The sequence below is a fragment of the Pelophylax lessonae genome, assembly GCF_965119305.1.
Source record: "Pelophylax lessonae genome assembly, chromosome: 1".
Lineage (NCBI taxonomy): Eukaryota > Metazoa > Chordata > Amphibia > Anura > Ranidae > Pelophylax > Pelophylax lessonae.
The window spans coordinates 886,774,768-886,789,552 of NC_138768.1; the positions used below are offsets into that span (position 1 = coordinate 886,774,768).

The 14,785-nt window shown below is 46.0% G+C and overlaps 1 protein-coding gene across 1 annotated transcript in view; it reads right to left on the minus strand.

The window, feature by feature from the left end:
- LOC309550724 (cytosolic phospholipase A2 gamma-like) overlaps positions 1-14,785 on the minus strand; it is a gene marked incomplete at its 3' end in the record, with an annotated part of 188,761 nt that overhangs the window by 20,638 nt on the left and 153,338 nt on the right. Inside the window, exon 12 of the mRNA XM_082251061.1 lies at positions 2,179-2,336. Within this exon, the coding sequence (XP_082107187.1) occupies positions 2,179-2,336 (158 nt within the window). The remainder of the gene's footprint in view (positions 1-2,178; positions 2,337-14,785) is intronic.

Genomic DNA, 14,785 nt, shown 5'->3' on the forward strand with positions numbered 1-14,785 from the left:
CTAACCATCTGCTGCCTGTGAATGCCAGTCTGCCAAGTACCTGCTGTCTGCCACCACCAGCCTGCCAAATACCTGCTGCCCTGCGTCACGATCCAGCCTGCATCCAAGCACGCACAGACTTCACATCTGCAGCCTTCACCATCTGAACTTCTAGGCACTCGTGCCACTCCAGGCTTCCGTGCCTCCAGTTTAAATTATCAGGGGTACCAGGCTGGAGGTGTAACAGATCGCCTTCCTCTCCACGTCAGGCTCCATCTCCAGGTAGGTGACACACAGGCAGCAGCTGCTCTATCATGGCTGCCATGGTCCCAGTGAGTCATAGGACATGGCTGTTGGGTGCTGACTTTGTTAACTTATGACCAATAATTAGTACCCAACATCCGTGTCAGGTGACACCCTGTGACAGAGAACCTCTGCTGATGGCTGCCCTTGTGTTATACAGTAGATGGTAGCCACCAATCCTGGCTTTCTCCTCAGCTTCTGGACCCTGTCAGCTGCCTGCCAACACTGCCTGCCTCACAGTCTCTCGCTCTTTGTTTCTCTCGGGCCGATTACTGACTGAGTGGGGAGCTGAGTGAAGGAAGATCACTCTGCCAGGGAAGGGAACAGGCTGCGGCAGGCCGGTACTTTAAGCAGCAGAGTGGGCGCAGAATGCAATGCGCATGCGCTTGAAACTGAGAAAAAAGTTCCTCCACTCCCACATCATAGTTACATAGTTACATAGTTAGTGAGGTTGACAAAAGACATCCGTCCATCCAGTTCAACCTATGATGTGTGTGTGTGTTTGCTGTTAACCGTACATTGTATACCCCTGTATGTTGTACATTGTATACCCCTGTATGTTGTACATTGTATACCCCTGTATGTTGTACATTGTATACCCCTGTATGTTATACATTGTATACCCCTATATGTTGTACATTGTATACCCCTGTATGTTGTACATTGTATACCCCTGTATGTTGTACATTGTATACCCCTATATGTTGTACATTGTATACCCCTGTATGTTTTACATTGTATACCCCTGTATGTTGTGGTCTTTAAGGTGCCCATCTAATCGTTTTTTGAAACTATCGATCCTCCCTGCTGATACGACTGCTTGTGGAAGAGAATTCCACATCCTTACCGCTCTTACAGTGAAGAACCCCCTACGTACTTTAAGGTTAAACCGCCTTTCCTCTAGTTTTAGTGAGTGGCCACGTGTCTTATTGTATTCCCTTTCTCTGAATAGTTTGTTCCTTATGCTAGGGTCGCCAGTACATCAGAGAGGAGAGGCCCGGAAAATAGCAATTAATACACCCCCTAAGCTAGTAGGAGCAGCTGAGCGGTGGTGTAGTTTAGATGGCCGCCCCCACCCCTGCTGAGCTGAGGACACCGAGCCCAGTACAACAGGGCCAGTTGTACTGAGCTATCAGCGGCCCTGCCTCCATCAGGATCTCTGGTGGACACCGGTTGGTGCTTAGACCTGGGACCTCTTATTTAGCTGAGCCTCTCTACTGCTATATCTACTGATCTCTGAGCCCATGACTGTCCCCCGACTCTTAATGGAATAAAGTTGTAACTGGACCTCTTAGCAGTGGCGCGGCGCTTTAATATCAATTTTTTTATACAAATGATGATGACAGACATTTTAAATACTGTAATCTGGCGAATCCCCCCCAAAAAATGCAGCTGTTCAAAAAAAAAAAAAAAATTAAAAACAAGAAACAGAAAAAAAAAACAACAATCTCATTAACTTTTAGTCCCCGTTCACATTAAGGCAACCTGTGAGGCGACCTGGTCGCCTCACAGGTCGCCGTAGGTCGCCTCCCATAGGGAAGCTGCGGACCCGTTCTAATAGGAGCGACACAAGTCGCTCCGACTTAGAAAAAGGGTCCGGAGCTTCTTTGGGGCGACCAGGAGGCGACCGCCATAGACTTCAATGTTATGAAGTCCGTGGCGGTCACTCCGAGGTTGCGGCGCGCTGCTCGCACCGCGACCTCCGAGTAGCGTCGCCCCTATGTGAACGGGGCCTTAACTAAAATAGAGAAGGATTTGCTGTCCTGTAATCCCCCTCTTGTGCTTTCATGTATATAACAATGTATCATTTCATCACTTTTGTGTGTTTTTTTTTTTTATTTCATTTTATATCTGCTGTTGTTAAGATGCATGGAACGACCATAAAAATCTGGTTACCTCGAATGGATCTCCTGCACTGAAGTCAAAAGATAAAATCAGATCTACTTTGCGGTGAGGAGGTAACACTAATGGGTACGGAGTATTTATTTCCAACCCGGCATCGATCAGACAGATCTGCTCTTTATGCAAGAGGTCGCAGTCTTCTGGGATTTTATCTGGGAAATAAATCAATGGAAATATAAATAACCCAAAAAAAAATAAAAGTCAAAAGGTGCACTTGTGAGTGTGCTAGCGGTTTATCAATTTACAAAAAGAGAAAAAAAAGAAAAATAGACACTCTCTTACAAATACTTTCACATAGACCCATTTACTAAAATCTCACACAAACTTTACATACTAAAGTTATTTGCAAAATTTTTAAAAGGACAGCTTTTATTAACCCCTTTACGCCTAAGGGTAAAACAAATCTAAAATTGCACAATTTTGCAATTTTGACACTTGTTAGTGAAAATGTACATATCATCACAACTATTTTTTGTATCCAGGTGGATTACACCAAGGCTTTTTTTTTTTTTTTTCCAGGACAAATTGGGCTTTCATTTGGTGGTAAAATGGTAATGGCTAGTTTTTTTTTTTTTTTTAATCTTAAATAATAAAAAATGATCAAAAGAAGACTTGCCCAAAATAGTAAAAAAACAAAACAAAAAAAACACACTTTTTAATTTTTTTTTTTTTTATTGAACTGTATATTTCTTGCTACTACCATAACTTACCACCAAAGAACAACCCAAAATAAATTCTCCTGCCTCTGATGACCGTAGTGATATAACATGTGTGTATGTTAGTTGATATTTTTACCCGTAGTACAGTCCAGAAACAATAGTGCGCATTTTGCTTTTTTTTTTTTTTTTTTTTTAATCCTACCTATAAACTGACACTGATACTAATTTAAAAAAAAATAATAAATAAATCATGTCCAAAACAATCCTCACCCTGACCTTGATCAAAAAGCTAACCCTGGCAACGGCCTAGATCAAACCTTGACCTAGGTATTTTTTTTTTATTAATTTTTTTAATTAATAATATTTTTTTTTCTATCTCTGCAAGGACAGAGTGATACAATTTTTTTTTAACCACTTGCCGACTGCCTAACGCCGATCTACGTCGGCAGTCAGCCCCTCACAGGCAAAGTGACGTAGGTCTACGTCGCTAGCTTGTGAGGGTCTAGGGAGCGAGCGCGCGCCCCCGCGTGGTCACGGACCCCCCCCCCCCCGCGCGTGTGACCGGCGGACCCGATGTCCGCCGGTCACTCTGCGATCGGCGGGGGAGAGGGAGAAAGTCAGGCGGCTAATGTAAACAAGCTGCCTGTCATTCTCCCCTGTGTATGAAGGATGATCATATGGTTCTACTATGTAGAACCGTTGATCACTCTTCATACATCTGAAGCCACAGCCAATCACAGTAGAAAGCACGCCCCTAGGGACACACATAGCCCCTCCCTTTCAAAAAAAGTTAACCCCTTCACTGCCAGTGTATTTTTACAGTAACAGTGCATATGTATAGCACTGATTACTGTAGAAATGTCACTGGTAACCCCAAAAGTGTCAAAAATGTCAGTCAAGGGTCCGATCTGTCCGCCGCAATGTCGCAGTACCGCAAAAAAAATCGCAGATCGCCGCCATTACGCGTTAAAAAAAAAACAACAAAAATGACAAAAATCTTTCTCTTTGTTAGTAAACGCGATAACTTTTGCGCAAACCAATCAAAATACGCTTTTTGCGATTTTTTTTTACCAAACATAGGTAGCATAAAACAAATTGGCCGAAAATGTTAAAAAATTTAGATTTTTACATTTTTTTGGGGGGGAATTTCATATAAAAAAATGTGAAAAATATTGCTATTTTTGCAAAATTGACGCTCTTTTTTTGTTTATAGCGCGTGATCAAAAAATCGCACAGGTGATCAAATACCGCCAAAAGAAAGCTCTGTTTGTGGGAAAAAAAGGACGCCAAATTCGTTTAGATACAGAGTCGCACGACAGCGCAATTGTCCGGTAAAATCACGCAGTGCCGAATCGCAAAATACCCCCTGGTCAGGAAGGGGGTAAAATCATCCAGGGCTTAAATGGTTAATCCTACCTGAAACACACTGACACTGATACTAATTTAAAAAAAATAAATCTAAATCCTGTCCAAAACAATCCTCGACCTAACATTTGTTCGTGACCTTGATCCAAACGCTAACCCTGGCAATGACCTAGACCAAACCTTGATCTAGGTATTTTTTTTTTAATTATTATTATTTTTATTTTTTTTCTGTCTCTGCAGGGACAGAGAGTGATACAATGTATCTGTCCCATCAACTCACGTGGGCAGGGAGGCTTTACGGTGACTGGTCTCTGTAATAGCCAACCAGAGGCTATCACAGTGATCAGGTGACCCGGAATCGGTTCTGATTGTTAGACTGGGACCCCAGTCTCTGTGCTTGGAGCATGCCGTGTGGCACAGTACCGTTCTTTAGAGCCGGCGGTTGGCTTTCAGGTGGTAACAACCGATGCGGCACAGCAGCCTCTCTGCTGTTATCCCAATGAGTGGGAGGAGACGACCCCTTCATAACGTCGTATTCCAAGGGGTGGGGGAGGGGGGGGGGGGGGGGGGAGGAATACCGGACCTTAGAAAGCCCACTCAACCCACAATGGGGTATGGGGGTGTTGTGTATGTATACAAATTATATTACCTCAAACCCAGCGGCATATAGCCTGTGTGCCAAGCAACTAAGAATTTATAAGAAAAAAAGGGGTAAAGAAAAGCAGTTGCAAAGTATGGCTACAACAAAGGTGAGGTAAATTAAATCACAAAAAGCTTTATTGAATGAAAAAATATATGGAATAAAATTGTAAACAACAGCATCAGCATTGCACAGAATGTAATAAGAAAATTACATATCAGCATGAAGATGAAACACTGCAAAAGGTCCTGTCTAGTGAAAGAATGGCACCACTACGCTACAGGCTCCACCCACCACCCCAATTGAACATTGAAAAATCCAGCGATCACTTGAAAATTCAAAAAAATATTCAAAAAAATGTTCATAGTAAAAATGAAATTAATTATAGCGCTTTTGGAGTGTGAACATAACATGTATGGAGAGAGCCACCCCCAGTAGAGACATCCAGTTGGGAATATCCGTAGAGATCTTGATATAAGAGTTTTTGTTGGTGGTAATCAAAAGTCTCCAAGTATGACCATTCGGTGCAGGATCCTCACACCCACATGGTATGCAAGGGTAATTGATGGCTCTACCACATCCCCTTCTGGCAAATGGACATGTACTGAATGGCTGCACTTTCCAGGTGAATCTTTACACACATAACACAGCAGTAGACACCATATAGAGCGGCACGGACATATGACTTAAACGGACAGTTAAGCAAGCGAAGCAGGCAGACAAACATATGACTTTAGACATTGATTTGCATACCCGGTCTGATGTTCAACCAGTGTATGTGTCTGAGCAGTCAGAGTGCTCTGTAGCTGAATGTCCTGTGGTCTGTAGATATTGCAGTCCGGTATATAGAGTTATGCTTGCTGATAAACACACTTGGTATGTCTCCGACCGTTCAGTCAGCCTTCCATCTCTAAGGATATCAGCAGGACAGGCATATAAGCAAATAAGTAGTCACAGGAACAGAGCCGTTTACTGACCGTATGGATGGTCTGAGTCCGTGTCATGTCCGCTTAGTGCTGTCCGTCAGAAATCAGTCCGATTGTATGTCCGGCCATGGTGAGTCCGTTGGGGAGGGCAAGCCTTAGTGTCCGCCAGAGAGCGTAGGAGCTTGTCCGTCTACCAATCAGGGCTTGGGCATCGAGCACGGTCAAAGTTTTCGATAGGGTGGAGGGTGGAGTCCGCGAGCGTAGTGGTGTATGACGTCTGTCCGTCTATGTAGAACCGTTGATCACTCTTCATACATCTGAAGCCACAGCCAATCACAGTAGAAAGCACGCCCCTAGGGACACACATAGCCCCTCCCTTTCAAAAAAAGTTAACCCCTTCACTGCCAGTGTATTTTTACAGTAACAGTGCATATGTATAGCACTGATTACTGCAGTAATGTCACTGGTAACCCCAAAAGTGTCAAAAATGTCAGTCAAGGGTCCGATCTGTCCGCCGCAATGTCGCAGTACCGCAAAAAAAATCGCAGATCGCCGCCATTACGCGTTAAAAAAAAAACAACAAAAATGACAAAAATCTTTCTCTTTGTTAGTAAACGCGATAACTTTTGCGCAAACCAATCAAAATACGCTTTTTGCGATTTTTTTTTACCAAACATAGGTAGCATAAAACAAATTGGCCGAAAATGTTAAAAAATTTAGATTTTTACATTTTTTTGGGGGGGAATTTCATATAAAAAAATGTGAAAAATATTGCTATTTTTGCAAAATTGACGCTCTTTTTTTGTTTATAGCGCGTGATCAAAAAATCGCACAGGTGATCAAATACCGCCAAAAGAAAGCTCTGTTTGTGGGAAAAAAAGGACGCCAAATTCGTTTAGATACAGAGTCGCACGACAGCGCAATTGTCCGGTAAAATCACGCAGTGCCGAATCGCAAAATACCCCCTGGTCAGGAAGGGGGTAAAATCATCCAGGGCTTAAATGGTTAATCCTACCTGAAACACACTGACACTGATACTAATTTAAAAAAAATAAATCTAAATCCTGTCCAAAACAATCCTCGACCTAACATTTGTTCGTGACCTTGATCCAAACGCTAACCCTGGCAATGACCTAGACCAAACCTTGATCTAGGTATTTTTTTTTTAATTATTATTATTTTTATTTTTTTTCTGTCTCTGCAGGGACAGAGAGTGATACAATGTATCTGTCCCATCAACTCACGTGGGCAGGGAGGCTTTACGGTGACTGGTCTCTGTAATAGCCAACCAGAGGCTATCACAGTGATCAGGTGACCCGGAATCGGTTCTGATTGTTAGACTGGGACCCCAGTCTCTGTGCTTGGAGCATGCCGTGTGGCACAGTACCGTTCTTTAGAGCCGGCGGTTGGCTTTCAGGTGGTAACAACCGATGCGGCACAGCAGCCTCTCTGCTGTTATCCCAATGAGTGGGAGGGGACGACCCCTTCATAACGTCGCCTTCCGCCACTCTGCACAGGTCTCCCGTCCCACCGGAAGACCCGAGCAACCAGCTGGCACGTCCCCCATCTGGTTGGAGTCTTGAACACAGCCGGATTTGGCTTTGATCGGGTCTCCGATGCAGTAACCTGGAGCAACGTCACTTCCAGTTAACTCGGCTGCTAACGGCGCCGATTTTAAAAAACTGTCAGTATTCAAAAATGCTGATTTCGGCGTTTTGAATACATTGAAGTGCAGTGGAGGGGTTTGGGGTCTTTTAGACCCCCGATCCCTCCATAAAGAGTACCTGTCACTCATATTACTGTCACATTCCTCCCGATCCCTCCATAAAGAGTACCTGTCACTGCTATTACTGTCACATTCCCCCCGATCCCTCCATAAAGAGTACCTGTCACTCCTATTACTGTCACATTCCCCCGATCCCTCCATAAAGAGTACCTGTCACTCCTATTACTGTCACATTCCCCCCCGATCCCTCCATAAAGAGTACCTGTCACTGCCTATTAATGTCACAGTCCCCCCGATCCCTCCACAAAGAGTACCTGTCACTGCTATTACTGTCACATCCCCCCCCCGATCCCTCCATAAAGAGTACCTGTCACTGCCTATTACTGTCACATTCCCCCCGATCCCTCCATAAAGAGTACCTGTCACTCCTATTACTGTCACATTCCCCCCGATCCCTCCATAAAGAGTACCTGTCACTCCTATTACTGTCACATTCCTCCCGATCCCTCCATAAAGAGTACCTGTCACTGCTATTACTGTCACATTCCTCCCGATCCCTCCATAAAGAGTACCTGTCACTCCTATTACTGTCACATTCCCCCCGATCTCTCCATAAAGAGTACCTGTCACTCCTATTACTGTCACATTCCCCCCGATCCCTCCATAAAGAGTACCTGTCACTGCTATTACTGTCACATTCCTCCCGATCCCTCCATAAAGAGTACCTGTCACTGCTATTACTGTCACATTCCCCCCGATCCCTCCATAAAGAGTACCTGTCACTCCTATTACTGTCACATTCCCCCCGATCCCTCCATAAAGAGTACCTGTCACTCCTATTACTGTCACATTCCCCCCGATCCCTCCATAAAGAGTACCTGTCACTGCTATTACTGTCACATTCCTCCCGATCCCTCCATAAAGAGTACCTGTCACTCCTATTACTGTCACATTCCCCCGATCCCTCCATAAAGAGTACCTGTCACTCCTATTACTGTCACATTCCCCCCCGATCCCTCCATAAAGAGTACCTGTCACTGCCTATTAATGTCACAGTCCCCCCGATCCCTCCACAAAGAGTACCTGTCACTGCTATTACTGTCACATCCCCCCCCCGATCCCTCCATAAAGAGTACCTGTCACTGCCTATTACTGTCACATTCCCCCCGATCCCTCCATAAAGAGTACCTGTCACTCCTATTACTGTCACATTCCCCCCGATCCCTCCATAAAGAGTACCTGTCACTCCTATTACTGTCACATTCCTCCCGATCCCTCCATAAAGAGTACCTGTCACTGCTATTACTGTCACATTCCTCCCGATCCCTCCATAAAGAGTACCTGTCACTCCTATTACTGTCACATTCCCCCCGATCTCTCCATAAAGAGTACCTGTCACTCCTATTACTGTCACATTCCCCCCGATCCCTCCATAAAGAGTACCTGTCACTGCTATTACTGTCACATTCCTCCCGATCCCTCCATAAAGAGTACCTGTCACTGCTATTACTGTCACATTCCCCCCGATCCCTCCATAAAGAGTACCTGTCACTCCTATTACTGTCACATTCCCCCCGATCCCTCCATAAAGAGTACCTGTCACTCCTATTACTGTCACATTCCCCCCGATCCCTCCATAAAGAGTACCTGTCACTGCTATTACTGTCACATTCCTCCCGATCCCTCCATAAAGAGTACCTGTCACTGCTATTACTGTCACATTCCCCCCGATCCCTCCATAAAGAGTACCTGTCACTCCTATTACTGTCACATTCCCCCCGATCCCTCCATAAAGAGTACCTGTCACTGCTATTACTGTCACATTCCTCCCGATCCCTCCATAAAGAGTACCTGTCACTGCCTATTACTGTCACATTCCCCCCGATCCCTCCATAAAGAGTACCTGTCACTGCTATTACTGTCACATTCCCCCGATCCCTCCATAAAGAGTACCTGTCACTCCTATTACTGTCACTTTCCCCCCCGATCCCTCCATAAAGAGTACCTGTCACTCCTATTACTGTCACATTCCCCCCGATCCCTCCATAAAGAGTACCTGTCACTGCTATTACTGTCACATTCCCCCCGATCCCTCCATAAAGAGTACCTGTCACTCCTATTACTGTCACATTCCCCCCGATCCCTCCATAAAGAGTACCTGTCACTCCTATTACTGTCACATTCCCCCCGATCCCTCCATAAAGAGTACCTGTCACTCCTATTACTGTCACATTCCCCCCGATCCCTCCATAAAGAGTACCTGTCACTGCATATTACTGTCACATTCCCCCCGATCCCTCCATAAAGAGTACCTGTCACTGCTATTACTGTCACATTCCTCCCGATCCCTCCATAAAGAGTACCTGTCACTGCCTATTACTGTCACATTCCCCCCGATCCCTCCATAAAGAGTACCTGTCACTGCATATTACTGTCACATTCCCCCCGATCCCTCCATAAAGAGTACCTGTCACTGCTATTACTGTCACATTCCCCCGATCCCTCCATAAAGAGTACCTGTCACTCCTATTACTGTCACTTTCCCCCCCGATCCCTCCATAAAGAGTACCTGTCACTCCTATTACTGTCACATTCCCCCCGATCCCTCCATAAAGAGTACCTGTCACTGCTATTACTGTCACATTCCCCCCGATCCCTCCATAAAGAGTACCTGTCACTCATATTACTGTCACATTCCCCCCGATCCCTCCATAAAGAGTACCTGTCACTCATATTACTGTCACATTCCCCCCCCCCCCGATCCCTCCATAAAGAGTACCTGTCACTGCCTATTACTGTCACATTCCCCCCGATCCCTCCATAAAGAGTACCTGTCACTGCTATTACTGTCATATTCCCCCCGATCCCTCCATAAAGAGTACCTGTCACTCCTATTACTGTCACATTCCCACCGATCCCTCCATAAAGAGTAGCTGTCACTGCCTATTACTGTCACATTCCCCCCAATCCCTCCATAAAGAGTACCTGTCACTGCTATTACTGTCACATTCCCCCCGATCCCTCCATAAAGAGTACCTGTCACTGCCTATTACTGTCACATTCCCCCCAATCCCTCCATAAAGAGTACCTGTCACTCCTATTACTGTCACATTCCCCCCGATCCCTCCATAAAGAGTACCTGTCACTGCCTATTACTGTCACATCCCCCCGATCCCTCCATAAAGAGTACCTGTCACTCCTATTACTGTCACATTCCTCCCGATCCCTCCATAAAGAGTACCTGTCACTCCTATTACTGTCACATTCCCCCCGATCCCTCCATAAAGAGTACCTGTCACTGCCTATTACTGTCACATTCCTCCCAATCCGTCCATAAAGAGTACCTGTCACTCCTATTACTGTCACATTCCCCCCGATCCCTCCATAAAGAGTACCTGTCACTGCTATTACTGTCACATTCCCCCCGATCCCTCCATAAAGAGTACCTGTCACTCATATTACTGTCACATCCCCCCCCCCGATCCCTCCATAAAGAGTACCTGTCACTGCCTATTACTGTCACATTCCCCCCGATCCCTCCATAAAGAGTACCTGTCACTGTCTATTACTGTCACATTCACCCCGATCCCTCCATAAAGAGTACCTGTTACTGCTATTACTGTCACATCCCCCCCGATCCCTCCATAAAGAGTACCTGTCACTCTTATTACTGTCACATTCCCTCCTGATCCCTCCATAAAGAGTACCTGTCAGTGCCTATTACTGTCACATTCCCCCGATCCCTCCATAAAGAGTACCTGTCACTCCTATTACTGTCACATTCCCCCCGATCCCTCCATAAAGAGTACCTGTCACTGCTATTACTGTCACATTCCTCCCGATCCCTCCATAAAGAGTACCTGTCACTCCTATTACTGTCACATTCCCCCGATCCCTCCATAAAGAGTACCTGTCACTCCTATTACTGTCACATTCCCCCCCGATCCCTCCATAAAGAGTACCTGTCACTGCCTATTAATGTCACAGTCCCCCCGATCCCTCCACAAAGAGTACCTGTCACTGCTATTACTGTCACATCCCCCCCCCGATCCCTCCATAAAGAGTACCTGTCACTGCCTATTACTGTCACATTCCCCCCGATCCCTCCATAAAGAGTACCTGTCACTCCTATTACTGTCACATTCCCCCCGATCCCTCCATAAAGAGTACCTGTCACTCCTATTACTGTCACATTCCTCCCGATCCCTCCATAAAGAGTACCTGTCACTGCTATTACTGTCACATTCCTCCCGATCCCTCCATAAAGAGTACCTGTCACTCCTATTACTGTCACATTCCCCCCGATCTCTCCATAAAGAGTACCTGTCACTCCTATTACTGTCACATTCCCCCCGATCCCTCCATAAAGAGTACCTGTCACTGCTATTACTGTCACATTCCTCCCGATCCCTCCATAAAGAGTACCTGTCACTGCTATTACTGTCACATTCCCCCCGATCCCTCCATAAAGAGTACCTGTCACTCCTATTACTGTCACATTCCCCCCGATCCCTCCATAAAGAGTACCTGTCACTCCTATTACTGTCACATTCCCCCCGATCCCTCCATAAAGAGTACCTGTCACTGCTATTACTGTCACATTCCTCCCGATCCCTCCATAAAGAGTACCTGTCACTGCTATTACTGTCACATTCCCCCCGATCCCTCCATAAAGAGTACCTGTCACTCCTATTACTGTCACATTCCCCCCGATCCCTCCATAAAGAGTACCTGTCACTGCTATTACTGTCACATTCCTCCCGATCCCTCCATAAAGAGTACCTGTCACTGCCTATTACTGTCACATTCCCCCCGATCCCTCCATAAAGAGTACCTGTCACTGCTATTACTGTCACATTCCCCCGATCCCTCCATAAAGAGTACCTGTCACTCCTATTACTGTCACTTTCCCCCCCGATCCCTCCATAAAGAGTACCTGTCACTCCTATTACTGTCACATTCCCCCCGATCCCTCCATAAAGAGTACCTGTCACTGCTATTACTGTCACATTCCCCCCGATCCCTCCATAAAGAGTACCTGTCACTCCTATTACTGTCACATTCCCCCCGATCCCTCCATAAAGAGTACCTGTCACTCCTATTACTGTCACATTCCCCCCGATCCCTCCATAAAGAGTACCTGTCACTCCTATTACTGTCACATTCCCCCCGATCCCTCCATAAAGAGTACCTGTCACTGCATATTACTGTCACATTCCCCCCGATCCCTCCATAAAGAGTACCTGTCACTGCTATTACTGTCACATTCCTCCCGATCCCTCCATAAAGAGTACCTGTCACTGCCTATTACTGTCACATTCCCCCCGATCCCTCCATAAAGAGTACCTGTCACTGCATATTACTGTCACATTCCCCCCGATCCCTCCATAAAGAGTACCTGTCACTGCTATTACTGTCACATTCCCCCGATCCCTCCATAAAGAGTACCTGTCACTCCTATTACTGTCACTTTCCCCCCCGATCCCTCCATAAAGAGTACCTGTCACTCCTATTACTGTCACATTCCCCCCGATCCCTCCATAAAGAGTACCTGTCACTGCTATTACTGTCACATTCCCCCCGATCCCTCCATAAAGAGTACCTGTCACTCATATTACTGTCACATTCCCCCCGATCCCTCCATAAAGAGTACCTGTCACTCATATTACTGTCACATTCCCCCCCCCCCCGATCCCTCCATAAAGAGTACCTGTCACTGCCTATTACTGTCACATTCCCCCCGATCCCTCCATAAAGAGTACCTGTCACTGCTATTACTGTCATATTCCCCCCGATCCCTCCATAAAGAGTACCTGTCACTCCTATTACTGTCACATTCCCACCGATCCCTCCATAAAGAGTAGCTGTCACTGCCTATTACTGTCACATTCCCCCCAATCCCTCCATAAAGAGTACCTGTCACTGCTATTACTGTCACATTCCCCCCGATCCCTCCATAAAGAGTACCTGTCACTGCCTATTACTGTCACATTCCCCCCAATCCCTCCATAAAGAGTACCTGTCACTCCTATTACTGTCACATTCCCCCCGATCCCTCCATAAAGAGTACCTGTCACTGCCTATTACTGTCACATCCCCCCGATCCCTCCATAAAGAGTACCTGTCACTCCTATTACTGTCACATTCCTCCCGATCCCTCCATAAAGAGTACCTGTCACTCCTATTACTGTCACATTCCCCCCGATCCCTCCATAAAGAGTACCTGTCACTGCCTATTACTGTCACATTCCTCCCAATCCGTCCATAAAGAGTACCTGTCACTCCTATTACTGTCACATTCCCCCCGATCCCTCCATAAAGAGTACCTGTCACTGCTATTACTGTCACATTCCCCCCGATCCCTCCATAAAGAGTACCTGTCACTCATATTACTGTCACATCCCCCCCCCCGATCCCTCCATAAAGAGTACCTGTCACTGCCTATTACTGTCACATTCCCCCCGATCCCTCCATAAAGAGTACCTGTCACTGTCTATTACTGTCACATTCACCCCGATCCCTCCATAAAGAGTACCTGTTACTGCTATTACTGTCACATCCCCCCCGATCCCTCCATAAAGAGTACCTGTCACTCTTATTACTGTCACATTCCCTCCTGATCCCTCCATAAAGAGTACCTGTCAGTGCCTATTACTGTCACATTCCCCCGATCCCTCTATAAAGAGTACCTGTCACTACTATTACTGTCACATTCCCCCCGATCCCCCCATAAAGAGTACCTGTCACTGCCTATTACTGTCACATTCCCCCCGATCCCCCCATAAAGAGTACCTGTCACTGCCTATTACTGTCACATTACCACTGATCCCTCCATAAAGAGTACCTGTCACTCCTATTACTGTCACATTCCCCCCTGATCCCTCCATAAAGAGTACCTGTCACTGCCTATTACTGTCACATTCACCCCGATCCCTCCATAAAGAGTACCTGTCACTGCTATTACTGTCACATTCCCCCCGATCCCTCCATAAAGAGTACCTGTCGCTGCATATTACTGTCACATTCCCCCCGATCCCTCCATAAAGAGTACCTGTCACTCTTATTACTGTCACATTCCCTCCTGATCCCTCCATAAAGAGTACCTGTCAGTGCCTATTACTGTCACATTCTCCCGATCCCTCTATAAAGAGTACCTGTCACTGCCTATTACTGTCACATTCCTCCCGATCCCTCCATAAAGAGTACCTGTCACTGTCTATTACTGTCACATTCACCCCGATCCCTCCATAAAGAGTACCTGTCACTGTCTATTACTGTCACATTC